The following is a 20,295-nucleotide window of genomic DNA, read 5'->3' as shown; positions in this document are numbered from 1 at the left end:
TCTTTTTGTTGTGACTGTAAATGGGATTGTATTCTTGAGTTCTCTTTCTGCTAGTTCGTTATTACTGTATAGAAATGCAACTGATTCTTGTAACTTGATTTTGTACCCTGCAACTTTGCTGTAGTTGTTGATTATTTCTAATAGTTTTCTGGTGGATTCTTTAGGGTTTTCTATATATAGAGTCATGTCATCCACAAACTGCAAGAGTTTCACTTCTTCCTTTCCAATTTGGATACCTTTTATTTCTTTTTCTTGCCTAATTGCTCTGGCCAAAACCTCCAGAACTATGTTGAATAAGAGTAGCAACAGTGGGCACCCTTGTCTTGTTCCTGTTCTCAGAGGGATGGCTTTCAGTTTTTCCCTATTGAGTATGATATTGGCAGTGGGTTTGTCATATATGGCCTTTATTATGTTGAGATACTTTCCTTCTATACCCATTTTATTGAGAGTTTTTATCATGAATGGATGTTGGATCTTGTCAAATGCTTTCTCTGCATCTATTGAGATGATCATGTGATTATTATTTCCTCATTTCGTTAATGTGGTGTATCACATTGATTTGCGGATGTTGAACCATCCCTGCATCCCTGGTATAAATCACATTTGGTCATGGTGTATGATCCTTTTAATGTATTGCTGTATTCAGTTTGCTAATATTTTGTTGAAGATTTTTGCATCTATGTTTTTCAGTGATATTGGCCTGTAATTTTCATTTTTTGTGTTGTTGTCTGGTTTTGGTATCAGGGTGATGTTGGCCTCATAGAATGAGTTAGGAAAGCATTCTGTCTTCTTTGACTTTTTGGAATAGTTTGAGAAGGATAGGTATTAAATCTTCTTTGAATGTTTGGTAGAATTCTCCAGAGAAGCCATCTGGTCTTGAACTTTTGTTTTTTGGGAGGTTTTAGATTACTGTTTCAGTCTCTTTACTTGTGATTGGTCTATTCTTTTTTTTTTTTTAAAGATTTTATTTATTTATTTTTTCCCCCAAAGCCCCAGCAGATAGTTGCATGTCATAGCTGCACATTCCTCCAGTTGCTGCATGTGGGACGCGGCCCCAGCATGGCCGGAGAAGCGGTGCGTCGGTGCACGCCCGGGATCCGAACCTGGGCCGCCAGCAGCGGAGCGTGTGCACTTAACCGCTAAGCCACCAGGCCGGCCCTTGATTGGTCTATTCAAATTCTCTATTTCTTCTTGATTCAGTTTTGGGAGGTTGTATGCGGCTAAGAATTTATCTGTTTCTTCTAGGTTATCCAATTTGCGTATAGTTTTTCATAGTATTCTCTTGTAATCCTTTGTATTTCTGTGGTATCCATTGTAATTTCTTCTCTTTCATTTCTATTTTTATATATTTTAGCCTACTCTCTTTTTTTCCTTAGTGAGTCTGGCCAAGAGTCTGTCAATTTTGTTTGTCTTCTCAAAGAACCGGTTCTTAGTTTCATTGATCCTTTCTATTGTTTTTTAGTCTCTATTTCATTTATTTCTGCTCTAATTTTTATTATTTCCCTCCTTCTGCTGACTTTGGGCTTTGTTCTTCTTTTTCCACTTGCTTTAGGTGCACTGTGAGATTGTTTATTTGAGATTTTTCATGTTTGTTGAGGTAGGCCTGTATTGCTATAAACTTCTGTCTTAGAACAGCTTTTGCTGTAGCCCATAAATTCTGGCGTGTCGTATTTTCATTTTCTTTTGTCTCCAGGTATGTTTTAATTTCTTCTTTTATTTTTTTCATTGACCCAATTGTTGTTCAGTAGCATTTTGTTTAATCTCCACGTATTTGTGGCTTTTCTGATTTTCTTCCTGTAGTTGATTTCTAGTTTCATACTGTTGTGGTCAGAAAAGATGCTTGGTATTATTTCAGTCTTTTTAAATTTATTGAGACTTATTCTGTGGCCTAATATGTGATCAATCCTGGAGAATGTTCCATGTGCATTTGAAAAGAATGTGTATTCTTTGGTTTTTGGATGGAATGTTCTGTATATATCAACTAAGTCCATCTGGCTTAGTGTGTCATTTAAGGCCAATGTTTCCTTATTGATCTTCTGTTTGGATGATCTGTCCGTCGGTGTAAGTGGAGTATTAACGTCCCCTACTATTATTGTGTTACTATCTATTTCTCCTTTTATGTCTGTTAGTAATTGCTTTATATACTTAGATGCTCCTACGTTGGATGCATAGATATTTACGAGTGTTATATTCTCTTGTTGGATTGTTACCTTGGTCATTATGTAGTACCCTTCTTTGTCTCTTGTTACACTTTTTGTTTTAAAGTCTATTTTGTCTGATATAAGTATTGCTACCCCAGCTTTCTTTTCATTGCGATTTGCATGGAGTATCTTTTTCCATTCCTTCATTTTCAGTTTGTGAATGTCTTTAGGTCTGAAGTGTGTCTCTTGTATACAGCATATATATGGGTCTTGTTTTTTTATCCAGTCAGCCACCCTATGCCTTTTGATTGGAGCATTTAGTCCACTGACATTTAAAGTAGCTATTGATAAGTATGTACTTATTGCCATTTTGTTACTTTTTTTTCTGGGTGTTTTAGTAGTTCTTCTCTGTTCCTTTCTTCTCTTGCTCACTTCCCTTGTGGTTTGATGGCTTTCTCTAGTATTATGTTTGGGTTTCTTTCTCTTAGTTTTTTGTGTATTTATTATAAGTTTCTGGTTTGTGATTACCATGAGGTTCATATAATAACCTACGTATATAGCAATCTATGTTAAGTTGGTGGTCTCTTTAGTTTGACCTCTTGCTAAAAGCTCAACTCTTTTACTCCCCTCCTCCCACATTTTATGTTTTTGATATCATATCTAACCTCTTGTGTGTTTGTATCCGTTACCCCTTATCATGGAAATAGATACTTTTTTCCTATTTGTGGTCTTCTCCTTCCCCCTTAAACGAGTCCCTTTAGCCTTTCTTGTAGGACTGGTTTCTTGGTGATAAACTCTTTTAATTTTTGGTTGTTTGGGAAACTTTATCTCTCCTTCCATTCTGAGAATTCTGTCATTGAGATTGTAAATTTCTGTGACTTCAGGATTGGTTTTCCTACTGCTCTGGAGTGTTAATGTAGTTCTTCTTGGTGTTTGATGAAGTGATCCTTTGCTAGCGCATAGTGGTAGTATCAGGTTGCAGATTCCATCTGCCACCATTGGGCGGGGCAGGAGCTGTGTTTTCTGAACCTGCTGCAGCTGCTGGAAATTGTGCCAATATGGCTTGTCTGTGTTTGCCTGCTGGCTACAGCCACTTGGTGGGTCACGCACGCACAGGGGCTTTGGTTCAGATCGCCTTGGCTGGCGACCGCCAAGCTGGTGTGCTAGGTGAGGGGGTGAGGAGGCGGCGCTTTCTTTTGCGTGCTGTGTGCGGGCCTGCTCTACACTCACGGGTGGTTCACCTGGACTGATGCGCTTGGTGGGGGCACCCACGCGGTGGCTGAGCTGCGCCACTTGATGTGGAGCGTTCCTGTGTGCCGGGCTGCCAGTCCGAAAGGGAAAGCAGGCCTGCCTGCTCTTCTGCCTCCTCTTAGAGTTGCACGCCAGCTTTTGTGTTAGGACCCATGGCCTAGATCGCTGCCGTTGGGGAGGGGAAGGGATCCGCTCACCTCTTTCTGCTGTTTCCCAGGGATCCAGTACCCCCACCTTCAGATGTATGGCTGTGTAGATCTCTCAGATGTCCTATTGTGCTTTGTAGGAAATCCTCTGTTGGTTAATGGATGTCTGTTAGGCTGTAACTTAGAGGGGAGAGACTAAGGGAACAGCTCACTCTGCCATGATGCTGACGTCACTCCTCATGTTTTTTTTTTTTAATTATTATTTTTGTTTTTGGTCTCTTAGGCATTCACTATTACAGCCAAACACCCATGCTATGTGTTTAATAGCCAGTAGTGTGTCAGTACTTAAAAATGAACATGAGCATTTCATGCTGGCTTTTCAGATTTGGAATCCAAAAGCCTTTTCTGGCAGTTCTGGCAGAGTGATGGCAAGTGAAAATGAATTCAGAGCACAGGCCTGATTTGTATCCTCAGGACCCTGGGGGTCTGAAAGCTCTGTTGGTGAAAGGGAAAGTACATTCCCACGCAATCATTACTGTACTTAAACTAGCACCATTGTTTATGGAATGCCACCTGTCGTCCAGGCACCGGACAGGAATCCTGCACCTCGAGTCCAGGGAGGTCAGTACAGGCCTAGGGGGCAGTCAGAGCTGAGGAGCAGATGGTAGCTCACTCTGCAGGCAGGGCAGGCTGGGAGGATCTTGAATTGGGAGCTACAGGGAAATGGGAGAGGGAGCCTCTGGGACACATCACCCTCACCTCCTTCTCCTACAACAGGCCCTTCCCCTCCAGCTTTGCTCCTTCCCCCCTGCGCTGCCCCAACCATGTTAGAACAGATCGTTCAGCCCTCCCCACCATGAGCCTCTTCAGTGTTGAGTAAGTGGAATTTATGCTGGATAAATAACCTGACAACTATAATGAGTTTGGAACCATAATGAGCTCACGGGTCTACCCTCACATTTACCTCACGTTTTCCTTGCGATCTCTAACTTTCCCTCCTTCCAAAAATAAAATCATTGTGCTAAGACACCAAGTTAATTTAATTATTTCAGTGAATTTAAGTTCTACATCCCAGTAGGATGTGGTATAGCATCAGTTTATTTATATGTGATCTCTTGAGTGCTGAGCATATTTTATTAACTGTTTTAGATATAATGTAGTTTTAAGTTTTTACTAAAACCATCCTTTTTCTTTTGGCTTGCCGTTGCTTTTTGCTCATTAAAATGTGTTATGTTCCTGTTAACATGGTTGATGATAGGGTTTTTTTTTCCTTTCTAGTTATGAAAAACCTCCTCCTGGGCTTATCAAGGTCAGTGTGAAGTTTATACTTTTGGTTATTCTCTTAGACAGTTGACTCAGTGCTCAAACTCAGTAATTTATGAAAAACAGTTGCATAAGGTTTTAAACCTGCTTTTATGATAACCCTCTTCTTCCCTGCAGATGCCAGTCAGTTCATACACTTTGGGCTTTGGCACAAGCCTGTGCCTTTGTAGAAATTTAATCAGCTGTGTGTTTGTTCCCTGAGAAACTGCAACAGGCCCCTGTGTGTTCCTCAGCAATCACTCCCCTTCTGTCTCGCACTTGTTGGCTGCATCTTCTCAAAGCTCTGCTGCCCCATATTCCTTCTCTGACTCGCCTGGTGCTGGTTTCTTGAATGTCTTCAGCTCAGAGAAGAGTAGGCTCTGATGAGAGTTGAAGCTCATCCAGTCCAGCCTCTTCTGGTGCAGGATTCTGTCCTCCAGCATCCTGGCCACAGTGTTAGTGTCTTTCTGTGGGAGTGAGTGAGACTTAGAGGCGTAGTTAAAGGACAAAGCAACCTTTTCTGTTTGGTAACTTGTAATTAAAAACAGGATTTTTACGAGCCGGCCCCACGGTGTAGTGGTTAAGTCTGGCATGCTCTGCTTCGGCGGCCCAGGTTCACTGGTTCAGATACACCACTTGTCAAGTCATGTTGTGGTGGCGACCTACATACATACTAGAGGAAGACTGGCACAGATGTTAGCTCAGGCACAGTCTTCCTCAAGCAAAAAAAAGAGGAAGATGGGCAACGGATGTTAGCTCAGAGTGAATCTTCCTCACCAAAAAAAAAGATTTTTAGAAAATATTCTTCCATTGTAAATTTAATATTCATGGAAACTGAAAAGAAAAAAGCTCCTTAATTGTAAATGCAGTCCTTCATTGGTGAAAATGCATAGCAGAGATAGAGAAAAGATGACAGTGGCCTTCAAAGGATAATAAGCTATTTTAATATAACATGCCATTTTATTATTCCAGGTAGCTGGGTTTACTTTAATTCTTATACCTTGCCTCATTCCACAAAGATTTTGAGGCAGTGAAACTTTTTTTTAATCTTAGAATCTAATTTACATTAGAATTTGGAGCTCATGAAGGACAGATTTCTTTTCTGCTTCACTAGTAACATTTCTCTAAGAACAGGTAGTTTGTTTTTGTGATATAGTTCTTCTGGTGTATTTCTTTCTGTTTTTTCTGTCAGTTCTAAGTTTGTCTTTCTTTCCAGTTCTTGGGAGGGTTATCAGTGATGACACGGGGATCTCCAGCCCATGAGAAAGCCAGGCAGTGCTGTGTTCTGAAGCAGGTGGGAGAGAATTCCAGTGCCTTTTTGCCATATTGTTTACACGTTCTTTCTTTTTTTAGGAAGATGAGACTAAGCCAGAAGACTGTATACCAGATGTTCCAGGCAATGAACATGCCAGGGAGTTTCTGGCTCATGCACCAACTAAAGGACTTTGGATGCCACTGGGGAAAGAAGTCAAAGTTATGCAGTGTGAGTAAGGAAGAGTTTGAGTAACACTCAATACACGCAGGTTACGTACCACAATTGACAAAGTGTGTTTACTTCTTTTAATTAATTGGTTCTCACCACAGCTCTGTTAAAGTCCTGGCATGATCTCTACTAAGGAAGCTGACTAGCATATATTAGTAAGTGGTCTGAGGTAAGAGGCAGAGCAATGCTTTAACTCCAGGGCTTCTGACTCAAGTGCAGTGGTCTTGCCACAGGAGCGTAGCTGCCTCTGGAGTACTCTCCAGTAATATTCCTGTAACTCAAAGGTATTCCATGGTAGAAATGCCATAGGGGATAAGGGATGCATTGGAGGGCAGGTCCCTTTGGGTCTTGTTTCAGTGAGTTATCCTCCATCAGTGGTGTTAAGGTTTTATCCCTGTAACCTGAGAGGAGCTACGGGCCACAGAGGGTGAGTCTGGAACAGGTAGAGCTCTGCGTGCACACCCCTCACCCCACCAGAGCAGCAACACCTTCATCCAGCATAAGATGGCATTTTAGGAAAGGGTACTGCTGCCTTTTAAAAGACATTTGTAGAAAGATTATTCATGCACATAATTAAAATAGCACTTCCCAGTCTCCTTTTCTCCATTCCCACTTGAAGCTGTTTTAGTTGGTTATTTTGATATTTATCTTCATATGTCTAAAGATCATGCTTGTAGTGTGTTGATTTTTCAGGTTTAGGCATTATCTGTTGACATTGTACACTGAAAGATGAGAATTTAACTCTCTCCTGCTCTCACCACACATGTGTACCCTTACTATATCTCATCTTCCCAGAAATAGTTTTATCATAATTTTGGTTAAATAAGTCTTTCATATTTATTTTATTATGATTATATTTAGAGCTGAGTCATAGAGTAAACTGACTACTTCTCCTTTCATGCATCCATCAATGCCCTCCCTCCCCCAGTCGTCTTGTTTTTAGGTTTTGTGTGTGCGTGTGTGTGTGTTGTTTTGTTGTTATTGTTATGATTATTTTTGGTTTCCATGTCCTGATTTCTAATTCAACCCCAAATTCTTCCCAAGCTTGAATCTTAAGACCTTCAAATGCTTGAGCTATACTATCAATTTCATCTTAATGAAAATGGTTGCTCCCATGTTTATCATCCAGAGATCTGCCTTTGCTATGTATTATGAATTGAATGTTTATGTCCCCCCCACCCCAGATTTGTATATTGAAGCCCTAATCCCCACTGGGATAGTATTTGGAGATGAGGCCTTTAGGAGGTAATTCGAATTAGATGAAGTAATGAGAGTGGCTCTCAAGGTGTAGTAAGTTCTTTTTAAAAGAAGAGACACTAGAGAGCTTGCTCTCTTTCCACTGTGTGAGTACACACTGTGTGAGGACACAGCTGTCTGCAAGTCAGGAAGAGAGCACTCATCAGAAACCAACCGTGCTGGCACCCAGACCTTGGACTTCTAGTCTTCAGCACTGTGAGAAAATAAATTTCTGTTGTTTAAGCCACCCAGTCTATGTTTTGTTATGGCACTGCGAGCTAAGACATCATCATTCTGCAGTTTCCCTTAGCCTCTTTCCTGTGTTGGATCTTTTGTTTCCTGTATGTTGAGTTGTCTTTGTTGTTATATTCTCTTATTATGGGGGAGCACATCCTCTTGCAGCTTGCTTTGAAATGGGTTCATAGAAGACAAAATTTTCAAGACCTTACTTTTCTGGAAACATCTTTATTTTACAGATTTTTTAATTTGCCAGGGTATAGAATGCTAGGTAAAAATTAGTTTCCTTGATATAATCTTATATCTAGAAGACCCTAAAGATTCTGCAAAAAAACTGTTGGAACTAATAAATGAATTTGGCAAAGTAGCAGGATACAAAGTCAACACGCAAAAGTCGGTTGCATTTCTATGCGTATCACTGTATACGATGTGAGGTTTAGGTTGGGTTCTTTTTTTTTTTTTTTTTCATTTTTTTTTTTTCTTTTAATTTTTGTTTATTGCAGTAACATTGGTTTATAACATTGTAAAAATTTCAGGTGTACATCATTGTACTTCTATTTCTGCATGGACCACATCATGTTCACCACCAAAATACTAATTACAACCCATCACCACACACATGCACCGAATTATCCCTTTCATCCTCCTCCCTCCCCTCCCCTCTGGCAACCACCAATCCAATCTCTGTCCCTATGTATCCGTCCATTGTTGTCACTATCTACTACTTAATGAAGGAAATCATACGGTATTTGACCTTCTCCCTCTGACTTATTTCACTTTGCATTATACGCTCAATGTCCATCCATGTTGTCACAAATGGCTGGATTTCGTCGTTTCTTATGGCTGAGTAGTATTCCATTGTGTATATATACCACAGCTTCTTTATCCATTCGTCCCTTGATGGGCACTTAGGTTGCTTCCAAGTCTTGGCTATCGTGAATAAGGCTGCAATGAACACAGGGGTGCATGTACCTTTGCAAATTGGTGTTTTCAAGTTCTTTGGATAAATACCCAACAGTGGAATAGCTGGATCATATGGTAGTTCTATCGTTGATTTTTGAGGAATCTCCATACTGTTTTCCATAGTGGCTGCACCAGTTTGCACTCCCACCAGCAGTGTATGAGAGTTCCCTTCTCCACATCCTCTCCAACACATGTTGTTTCCTGTCTTGTTAATTATAGCCATTCTGACGGGCGTGAGGTGATATCTCATTGTAGTTTTGATTTGCATTTCCCTGATAATTAGTGATTTTGAACATCTTTTCATGTGTCTGTTGGCCATCTGTATATCTTCTTTGGAGAAATGTCTGTTCAGGTCTTTTGCCCATTTTTAATTGGGTTGGTAGTTTTTTTGTTGTTGAGATGCATGAGTTCTTTATATATTTTGGAGATTAAGCCCTTATCAGATGTATGGTTTGCAAATATCTTCTCCCAATTGTTAGGTTGTCTTTTCGTTTTGTTGATGGTTTCCTTTGCTGTGCAGAAGCTTTTTAGTTTGATGTAGTCCCATTTGTTTATTTTTTCTATTGTTTCTCTTGCCCGGTCAGACGTGGTGTTTGAAAAGATGTTGCTAAGACCGATGTCGAAGAGCGTACTGCCTATGTTTTCTTCTAGAACTTTCACAGTTTCAGGTCTTACATTCAAGTCTTTAATCCATTTGGAGTTAATTTTTGTGTATGGTGTAAGGTAAGGATCTACTTTCATTTTTTTGCATATGGCTATCCAGTTTTCCCAACACCATTTGTTGAATAGGTTGGGTTCTTTTGTCTTTTATTTTCTTTTTGCCTATCTAGTTGTTCAAGGACCTTTTTTTTTTTTTTTTTTTTTGTGTGGAAGATCAGCCCTGAGCTAACATCTGATGCCAATCCTCCTCTTTATTTTTTTGCTGAGGAAGGTTGGCCCTGAGCTAACATCTGTGCCCATCTTCCTCCACTTTATATGGGACGCCGCCACAACATGGCTTGACAAGCTGTGCATCGGTGCGCACCCGGGATCTGAAGCTGCAAACCCCGGGCCACCAAAGCGAAGCGTGCACACTTAACCGCTTGCGCCACCGGGCTGGCCCCCAGGACCATTCGTTGAAAGGAATATTTCCTGTTTTTGAAACACGTCTACTCCTCAGGTATCAGAAGTGTCTGTTGCCATCAATTCCTGAAATTTTAGGGGATTTCATAGTATAAGTTGTAGAGGATTTCATAGTATAGGTTGTAGGGGATTTCATAGTATAAGTTGTATTTCTTTTTTTTTTTCCCCCTGTGGAATTGCTGGGTCATGTGGTATGTGTATGTTTAACTTTATTTATTTATTTATTTATTTTAAAGATCACTTTATTTATTTATTCATTTTTTTGTGAGGGAGATCAGCCCTGAGCTAACATCCATGCTAATCCTCCTCTTTTTGCTGAGGAAGACCGGCTCTGAGCTAATATCTATTGCCAATCCTCCTCCTTTTTTTTATCTCCCCTCAAAGCCCCAGTAGATAGTTGTTATGTCATAGTTGCACATCCTTCTAGTTGCTGTACGTGGGACACGGCCTCAGCACGGCCGGACAAGCGGTGCATTGGTGTGCACCCGGGATCTGAACCCGGGCCGCCAGTAGCAGAGCACGCGCACTTAACTGCTAAGCCACGAGGCTGGCCCTAAGTTGTATTTCTTCTTGACTTTCTTTTCCTAGTGCCTTAGGAGTCAGCTCTCCTGGTCAGCTAAGTTGGTTACCATTTGCCATCTGCTTTCCAGTGTCCCACATTTTGTCACTGTTGTACTTTCTCCCGTTTTCTTTGTCCTTGAGGATTTGTGGTTTTTCTATCATTTTAATAGACTTTCAGAGAAGAGTAAAAGCTAATGTGTGTGTGTTCAAAAAAAAAAAAAAAAAAGGATGTCAGCCAGGGCTTGGCTGGGAATAGAGGATCCACTTCCAAAAGGGCTCAGTGATATGCTTGGAAGTTGATGATGGTTTTTGTCATGAGGCCTTATGTTGCCACATAGATCTATCCTTAGAGCTGTTTGAATATTCTCACAACATGGCAGCTGGCTTCCCCCAGAGTCAGTGATCCATGACATAGGAAGGCAGGTCTTTTATAACCTAGCCTTTGAAGTTACACATCATCATTTCTCTAATAACCTAGTTTACACTAGTTAGCATTATGCAGGCTGCAGGGACTACTCGAGAGCATGCTTTCTCAGAGTCAGGGATTATTGGGACCATCTTGGAGACTGGCTCCCACAGCTATTCTTGTTCATAAGTGGGAGATAAAAAGCTGATTGGAAGGTCTAAGTGTGTGAGTAGGGCTTGTTGAGTTTCACTGTAGGGTCATCTTTCTAGTGCAATCAATTGGGGAACCTCTGAGGTCAGTACCTTATAGGTTTTTATTCTTTGGGTGGGTTGTGTTTTCCTAGAGAAGAAGGTCTTCCATGGAGGGTGAAGGCCATGATGCTAGTGTTATGAGAGCTAATTGAGGAAAAAGGCTGGGAAATCTTGCCATCTACTTTTCATTCATTCATGTAATCTATATTTACTGTAGCACCTTGCCTTCAAATGTAGCCGATGTCTCGGACCAGAGACCCTATACTTTACCTTTTCCTGACAATAAACTTTCTTCTACCTAGGCTAGGGAAAGTTGCCCTTGGACTTTTAAACAGTCCTCCTTATCATAGCTCCTCTTTCACCTCTACTTCCAGAGCTATCTTGTGCTGCCAATTCCTGAGCTTTTGGAGGTTCTGCAAATAGAAATTGAGTTAATTCTCAGTTCTTTCTTCTGGTGCCTTAGAATTCAGTTTTCTGGGGTCTGCTTTTCATTCAGTATTAATCTATCTGTGTTATGACGTCCAACATTTTTTTGCATTTGACTCATGGCTTTTCTCTGTCCTTTTCGGTTTGTGGCTTTTTGAAAAAAGCTTTATTGCATTTTAATTTATATATCATGAAATTCACCTATTTTGAGTGTATAATACAGTGATTTTTAGTAATTACTGTGTGCAACCATTACCATAAATAAGTTTTAGACTTCCCCCCCATTAAGATCCCTCATGGCTATTTCCAGTTAATCCCCATTCCCAGCCTGTCTTTATCAATTTGGCTTTTTGGGATATATCATATAAATTTGTGGTCTCGTGTGACTTTTTTTTTTCAATTAATTTTTTTCCTTTTGCTTGAGCTCTGCTATTTTTTTTTTTGTGTGTGTGAGGAAGATCAGCCCTGAGCTAACATCCATGCTAATCCTCCTCTTTTTGCTGAGGAAGACCGGCTCTGAGCTAACATCTATTGCCAATCCTCCTCCTTTTTTTTTCCCCCAAAGCCCCAGTAGATAGTTGTATGTCATAGTTGCACATCCTTCTAGTTGCTGTAAGTGGGACGCGGTCTCAGCATGGCCGGAGAAGCGGTGTGTCAGTGCGCGCCCGGGATCCCAACCCGAGCCACCAATAGCAGAGCACGCGCACTTAACCGCTAAGCCACGGGGCCGGCCCTCCCTCACTCTTTTTTTTTTTAATAATTTTATTTATTTTTCCCCCAAAGCCCCAGTAGATAGTTGTATGTCATAGCTGCACATCCTTCTAGTTGCTGTATGTGGGACGTGGCCTCAGCATGGCCGGAGAAGCAGCGCGTTGGTGCACGCCCGGGATCCGAACCCGGGCCGCCAGTAGCGGAGCGCGCGCACTTAACCGCTAAGCCACAAGGCTGGCCCTCCGCTATTTTTTTTTTTTGAGGTATAATTGACATACTAATTTCAGGTGTACAACATAACGATTGGATATTTGTATATACTACGAAATGATCACTACAATAAGTCTAGTTAACAGCTGTCATCATACATAGTTAAAAAATTTTTTCAGATATACTCTTAGCAACTTTCAGATATGCAATACAGTATTATTAACTATAGTCACCATGCTGTACATTATATCCCCATGACATATTTATTTTGTAACTGGAAGTTTGTACCTTTTGACCCCTTCACCCATTTCCCCCACCCATCGCCTCTGCTCTGGTACCCACTAATCTGTTCTCTCCATCTGTGAGCTTGGTTTTGTGTTGTTTTTTTAGATTTCACATATAAGTCAGATGACTTGTTTCATTTAGCATATTTTTGAGGTTCATCCGTGGCATAGCATATGCCAGTAGTTAATTATTATTTCTTCCTTCTGCTTGCCTTTGGTTTGGGTTGCTCTTCTTTTTCTGGATTTTTAAATTGAACCTTAGATTATTGATTTGAGATCTTCATTATTTTCTAATATAGTCATTTAAAGCTATAAATGTCCCTCTAAGCACTGCTTTATCTGTATCTCTTATGGTGTGTTTTAATTTTCATTCAGATCAAAATACTTTCTAATTTTCCTTGTAATTTCTTTGACCCATGGATTGTTTAGAAATGTATTGTTTAATTGCTACATATTTGCAGATCCCCAAAGTTTCCTTCTACTATTGCTTTCTAATTTGTCTCCTTCGTGGTTGGAGAACATACTTTTTATAGTTTGAATCCTTTTAAATTTATTAATTCTTATTTTATAGCCTAGCATATGTTCTACTCTGAATAATGTTCCACGTGAGCTTCAAAAGAATGTGGATTCTGTTGGTTTTAGGGGGTTGAGTGTTCTATAGATATGTTACGTCTAGTTGGTTTATAGTATTGTTCAAGTCTTCTGTTTCATTGTTGATATTCTCTCTAGTTGTTTTATCCCTTGTGGAATATTGAACTCTCTAATTATTATTGTTGCATTGTCTATTTCTCCCCTCAATTCAGGCAATTTTTGTTTCACGTATTTGGGGCTCTGTTGTTAGTGCATATATGTTTATAAGTGTTGTATCTTCTTGATGGATTGACCCTTATATTGTTATAAAATGTCCTTCTTTGTCTCTTGTAACAATTTTTGTCTTAGAGTCTATTGTCTGATATTAGTATATCCACTCCATCTCTGTTTCAATTACTGAAGGTGTATACAGAATACGGTATACAGAAAGTATACAGTATACAGAAAGGTGTATCTCTTTCCATCCTTTTACTTTCAATCTAGTTGTGTCTTTGAATCTAAAGTTTCTCTTGTACTTGGAAAACATGTTTTATCCATTCTGCCAATATCTGCCTTTTGATTTTAGTTTAGATTAATACTACTGTACTTTCAATAGCATACAGAAACTTTGTTCCTATGTAGCTCCTTTCTCTCCCTTTTGTGCTAATATTGTCATACATGTTTATACATTATAAGCCCATCATCGCTGTTTTATAATTATTTCTCTGTGTAGTTGTGTTTAAAAAGAGATAAGACGGCTGGCCCCGTGGCTTAGCGGTTAAGTGTGCGCGCTCCGCTACTGGTGGCCTGGGTTTGGATCCCGGGCGCACACTGATGCACTGCTTCTCTGGCCATGCTGAGGCCACGTCCCACATACAGCAACTAGAAGGATGTGCAGCTATGACATACAACTATCTACTGGGGCTTTGGGGGGAGAAAAAAAAAAAAGGAGGAGGATTGGCTTGGATGTTAGCTCAGAGCCGGTCTTCCACAGCAAATAGAGGAGGATTAGCATGGATGTTAGCTCAGGGCTGATCTTCCTCACAAAAAAAAAAAAAAAAGAATGCCTGATGGGCTGGTGGAATGAGAGTTAGGCCTTTAAAAAAAAAAAGAGAGAGATAAGAGAATAAAAGAGTTACCAAAAATATACTTATACGGTCTTTTATAATCTGTCATTACGTACTGTCAAGCTACTGGCTCTGACTCCTGGAGACCCTATGAATTGAGTGATGTCCACAATGTCCAATCCTCAACAGCTACTTAGCTTCTGTAGACTCATGCCTATGGCTTCCTTTATGGAGTCAGTCCATCTCATACTTGGTCTTCCTCTTTCCTACTGCCTTCTACTTTTCCCAGTATTATTGTCCTTTTCCAAAGAATCCTGCCTTCTCTTGGTGTGCCCAAAAGTACGATAGCCTCAGTTTTATCATTTTTGCCTCCAGCGATAGTTCAGGCTTAATTTGCTCTAGGACCCACTTGTTTGTCTTTCTGGCAGTCCAGGATATTCATAGAGCTCTCCTCATAGAACGCCATATTTTAAATGAATCAGTTTTTCTTCTGTCAGCCTTCTTCACTGTCCAGTTTTCACACCAGTTCATACCTATGTAGTTACCTTTGCCAGTGCTTGTATTTCATGTGGATTCAAATTACTGCCTAGTGTCCTTTCATCATTTCAGCGTTATTATTTTTTTGTAGGGTAAGTCTACTAGCAATAAATTCTCTCAGATTTTGTTTATCTTAGAATATCTTAATTTCTCCTTTATTTATGAATGATAGTTTTGCTGGGTATAGAAATCTTGTTTGATAGTCTTTTTCTTTCAGCACTTTGAATATGTCATTCCACTGCCTTCTGGTCTCCATGGTTTGTGATGTGAAGTCAGCTGTTAATCTTATTGAGGACTGCTTGTATGTGATGAGTTGTCTTTTCTCAATGCTTTCAAAATTCTCTTGTTATCTTTGGCTTTTAACAGTTTGCCTGTGATGGTTCTCTTTGAATTCATCCTACTTGGACTTCATTGAGGTTCCTGGATTTGTAGATCAACGTTTTTCATCAAATTTAGGAAGTTTGGGCCATTATTTTTTCAAATATTGTTTCTGCACTCTCTAGCACTCTTTTTTTCCTGAGATTCTCATTATGTGTATGCTACAAAACTTGATGGTATCCCACAGGTCTCCGATGCTCTGGTTAGTTTTCTTCATTCTTTTTTCTTTCTGTTCCTCAGACTGGATAATCTCAATTGTGACTTATTTTCAGGTTTGCTTATTCTTGTTCTGCCATCTCAAATCTGTTGTTAAGACCCAGTTAATTTTTCATTTTGATTGTTGTCTTTTTCAACTCTAGAATTTCTTTTTGATTCTTTTTTATAATGTATATCTTTTTATTGATAATCTCTATTGGGTGCAGCATCATTTTCATACTTTCCTTTAATTCTTTAGACATAATTTCCTTTAGTTCTTTGAACCTCTTTATAACAGCTGATTTAAAGTCTTTGGCTAGTGAGTCCAATAGCTGGACTTACTTTACTGTTTCTCTGTGTGTTTTATAATTTTTTGGTGAAAACTGGACATTTTATTTATTTTTTTAAATTATTTATTTTTTTCCCCCAGAGCCCCAGTAGATAGTTGTATGTCATAGCTGCACATCCTTCTAGTTGCTGCATGTGGGATGTGGCCTCAGCATGGCCGGAGAAGCGGTGCGTCGGTGCGCGCCCGGGATCCGAACCCGGGCCGCCAGCAGCGGAGTGCGCGCACTTAACTGCTAAGCCATGGGGCTGGCCCAGAAAACTGGACGTTTTAGATACTATAAAGTGGTCTGGAAATCAGATTCCCCCTTGTACCCAAAGTTTGTTGTTTCTTTTTGTATTTTTAGTGACTTTCCTGGACTGATTTTTTTAAGTCTGTATTCCCTGTAGTGAATGGCCACTGAAGTCTCTGCTCAGTTAGCTGAGTGGTCAGCTAATAATTTGACAGAGATTTCCTTAAATGCCTTGATCCAAGAAGCCTTCTATGCTTTGCCAAGAGGTTTATGTGTGTGTTATGGCTTGCCTTCAAATGCTCATGCAGTTTACATGTCTGCTTTAGCCTTTAGTGCCTGCTTGTACAGGGCCTCCCGGTGAGGGAGCAGTGAGAGAATAAGGCCTTCACTGTGCATGCACACAGCCCTGCACATGTGCACAGCCTTCTAGCTTCCCAGGATTATGTCAGAATTTTTGAATGCCCTCTATGGACATATGATTCCCCAGATCTTCCTTCTAAATTTTTGGCTGGCTTCTTGTTTACTCAGTAATATCACAGGCATAGGCAGCTGTGATGTTAAACAATTGCAGGTGATTGTTTTTGACAAATATTCTGGGGATAGGGCTTTTCCTGTAGAGTGAACCACATGACCGGTCAAAGAGCAACAAAACCCTGTGTCAGTGTGGCTCTGTGCTCTGGGATTAGGGCTTTTTGAGGGGCTCAAAACCCAATCTTCCCCCTTCAGTGGGTGTGAGGCTGCTGCTTTTCATAGCTGTCATGGTTGCAAGGCTGCTGGTTTTCAAGACTATTGTGGAAGTGGGGAGACAAGGTTGGGAGTAGGCCCAATTAAAATGCCAGAATCGTGCTGTTCTTATTAAGGTTCACTAGTTTTTCTTCAATTAATGATCCTCAGATTGTGGCAAGCCTTTGCTTAATTTTCAGGGTTTCAAATAAGTTGATTTGAGCGTATTTGCAACTATTTTCAGTCCTTTTATGGAGGTTGTCACTTGACCATTCCTGAGGTACTTCTTGGTTTATTCGTTTTGAAAAGAATTCTCTTCATGGTCATTTTTATGGAATCTCAGGAATGGAATGAAAGCAGATGAATGTGTTTAGTTTGTCCTCTTTACCCAGTCTACAACTTTTTTTTTTCAAGTTTGAAAACCATTGCTCTGTTTGATGAAGTGGTTAGTTGCATTTCACTTACCATTTTATAGTTATTTTCACTGACTTAGAAAATAAGAGTGTTTGGGTTGGGACCAGAGTCAGTTTTACCAAGAAGTAAGTGAAGCTTAAGCTTCAGAGTACAAGTACAAAGTTTCAAGTACAAAGCTACTTGTGCCTTTCAAAGGCTTGCAGGGACTGCAGCGATGTGCTGATATGGTCATATGATTTTATAAAATTTGCCAAGGCAAGATATTTATTTTTCCTAAAGAGCCCCCCCCCTCAATAATTTAAGCTCAGGCCCCACAAAACTTGGACTCATCCCAGATGGGATAAAAGACACATATACGTATACATACTTTGATTGATTTTATTGATTGTAGTGTTATCTAGAACAGAGGTTCTCAAACTTGAATATGTCTACAGATCACCAATAAATCTTTTGAAACTCAAATATGTGTATTTCTGCGGTAGACCTAATGCTCTGCATTTCTAACAATCTCCCATGTGTTGCCAATTTTGCTTGTCCATTGACCACATTTTGAATTGCAAGAATCACCTTTCCTTTAACAGTAAGAGTCTTCAGCACAAAGACATTGGTTTGAAGAAATGTAATCTTTTCCTGAACTTTAAATGTTGGGGGAGACAAACACAAGGACAGGTCAGAGGCAAGCAATAAAGAATCCCCAAACTTCATTTTTTTCATTGGTTTTTTCCATCTAACCCTCAAAATTAAAAAGGGAAAAACTTTCCTTCTCTTTCACTACATTCAGTAATTGCCAGCATGGAGCAAAACTGGCTTGATCTTAGCTATAATCCCTATTCATGTTTCCTGACCTCCTCGGTTGGAGCTGCTTAATGTCCAAACACACGGTCTCATTTAGCTCACCATTCTCATCTGACATCCTGATTTGCTTCAAATCCAGATGGTTCTGAGAGGATGAAAACAGGTGAGAGAAATAACAAGGATCTCATCCATTCCTGCTTTGTTCATCACTTAATTTTTCCGACATCTCAATGCCTGATGCCAAGTCCATAGTCACTGAAATTCCACGAAGATGTATGTTTCTCTCTATTGCCCTGAAACTTGTATATTCATTTTCTTATTATGTCTCCTCCCAGCTACTCATCAGGGCATTCTGCTGCATCTAATAATAAACCTCTTTAAGAGGACAATTTCCCTGTTCAGCAGGTAAAGTTGTATTAGCGTGCTGATGGAATTAACATCTTAAGAGAATTCATGATTTTGTTTAGTTAAAAATGATGGATTTGTACAGTGGTTGATTCAATCAGAGAAAGAAGCTATTTGCTCTAGTGTCTAAAATTATAAATGAGAATCAGAGTCACTTGATGAAAAGGTTTAGTTTTTGTAAAATACAGTAAGCTACAGACTAAAAATAAATAAATTCACTCTTTATAGTACTTTTACATTGGATTACTTAATTAATACCTGGTGTGGTAATATTTATTCCTAAAGCTAAAAGATTAAAGGATGCTTGGGAAAGCAGTTTCCCTTTATTTTCTAGGATCTTACATGGTTCATCCACTGACTGCATTTGCTTTCAGAATTAGAGTTTAATGAAGAAAAACTTTAATATGTTCTACTGATTCTTCATTAAATGAAACTGTATTATCTTACAGAAATATTTCCTTTTTGTTTGTTTTTAGGTTGGCGTTGTAAACGATATGGTCACCGAACAGGCGACAAAGAATGCCCTTTTTTTATCAAAGGCAACCAAAAGTTAGAACAGTTCAGAGTAGTAAGTAGAATCCCATCATGTCAATTTACATTTTTTTTTTAAAAAAAAAATTTTTTTAATTGTTCACTTTATTATTTTTCGTGTGTGTGTGAAGAAGATCAGCCCTGAGCTAACATCCATGCTAATCATCCTCTTTTTGCCAAGGAACGCTGGCCCTGAGCTAACATCTATTGCCAATCCTCCTCCTTTTCTTTCCCCAAAGCCCCAATAGATAGTTGTATGTCATAGTTGCACATCCTTCTAGTTGCTGTATGTGGGACGCAGCCTCAGCATGGCTGGAGAAGTTGTGCATTGGTGTGCGCCGGGGATCCGAACCCAGGCCGCCAGCAGCGGAGCACGCGCACTTAACTGCTAAGCCACGGGGCTGGCCCTCAATTTACATTTATCAGAGATAGTGAATATCAGTGAATCAAGCAGCAATCAGTGAACTGGAAGTTCACATAAAATACATTCCCAGAAGCCTTTTGGTAAAGTATCTGTTGTTAACTACATCTCTGTTCAATTACATTTGTCTGACAGATTAGTTCTTTAACAAAAAACTAACTTCTTATTAAAGCGTTATTTGCTTATAATAGTGATTCTTTTTCTGAGGCAGACATTGTTATTTATTCAATCACTTTTTTTAACTTATTATATAAAAAGTCATGTTTCATAACTAAAATCAGGGTTTTAATTTCCCAGTCTGTATCTAATATTAGATGTCTTTAAATTATAAGCTAGAAGTGTGTAAATTATATATGCTCTTTATTTTTTTTATTTTTCTTTTTGTGAGGAGATCAGCCCTGTGCTAACATCTGCCAATCCTCCTCTTTTTTTGCTGAGGAAGACGGCCCTGGGCTAACATCTGTGCCCATCTTCCTCCACTTTATATGGGACGCCGCCACAGCATGGCTTGCCAAGCAGTGCATCGGTGCGCGCCCGGGATCCGAACCAGCGAACCCCGGGCCGCCGCAGCAGAGCGCGCGCACTTAACCGCTTGCGCCACTGGGCCGGCCCCTATATGCTCTTTAGATGACAGTAAAATAGATCTATCCTTTCCTCACTTGAACAGAGTCACCTCTCAGAGGTGTTAGTTCACCATTCAGTAACTGCTTCTGCCAAGTGAAATATGCTGCTATCTGGATGTACTGAGGTTATCAGCATATATCAAACTGGGATCAACAGACATTCTCCAAAGTTTTTAAGAAATTTAAAATACTGTGTTTTCATTTTAATAATATGAAATAACTTGTTTTGGATGAATTATCCCAATTCTAGGTGGAATATCAATTTTTACAGATAGTTTAAAACAGTTTGGTGATAAATCTGAAAAACTTTCAACATATTCATTTTCTT

The 20,295-nt window shown here is 39.7% G+C and overlaps 1 protein-coding gene across 2 annotated transcripts in view; it reads left to right on the top strand.

The window, feature by feature from the left end:
- Positions 1 to 20,295, top strand: part of LOC101405981 (retinitis pigmentosa 9 protein-like) — a 33,966-nt gene that overhangs the window by 11,004 nt on the left and 2,667 nt on the right. Inside the window, exons 2-4 of one of the 2 annotated variants that reach the window (XM_087429414.1) lie at positions 4,817 to 4,847; positions 6,194 to 6,323; positions 18,869 to 18,960. In XM_087429414.1, the coding sequence (XP_087285540.1) occupies positions 4,817 to 4,847; positions 6,194 to 6,323; positions 18,869 to 18,960 (253 nt within the window). The remainder of the gene's footprint in view (positions 1 to 4,816; positions 4,848 to 6,193; positions 6,324 to 18,868; positions 18,961 to 20,295) is intronic. The other variant, XM_087429422.1, reaches the window with a different exon arrangement.

The sequence above is a fragment of the Ceratotherium simum genome, chromosome 1 (genome assembly GCF_057802395.1).
Source record: "Ceratotherium simum simum isolate JZ-2026a chromosome 1, ASM5780239v1, whole genome shotgun sequence".
Classification (NCBI taxonomy): Eukaryota; Metazoa; Chordata; class Mammalia; order Perissodactyla; family Rhinocerotidae; genus Ceratotherium; species Ceratotherium simum.
This window is presented reverse-complemented; position numbering and strand designations above follow the sequence as displayed.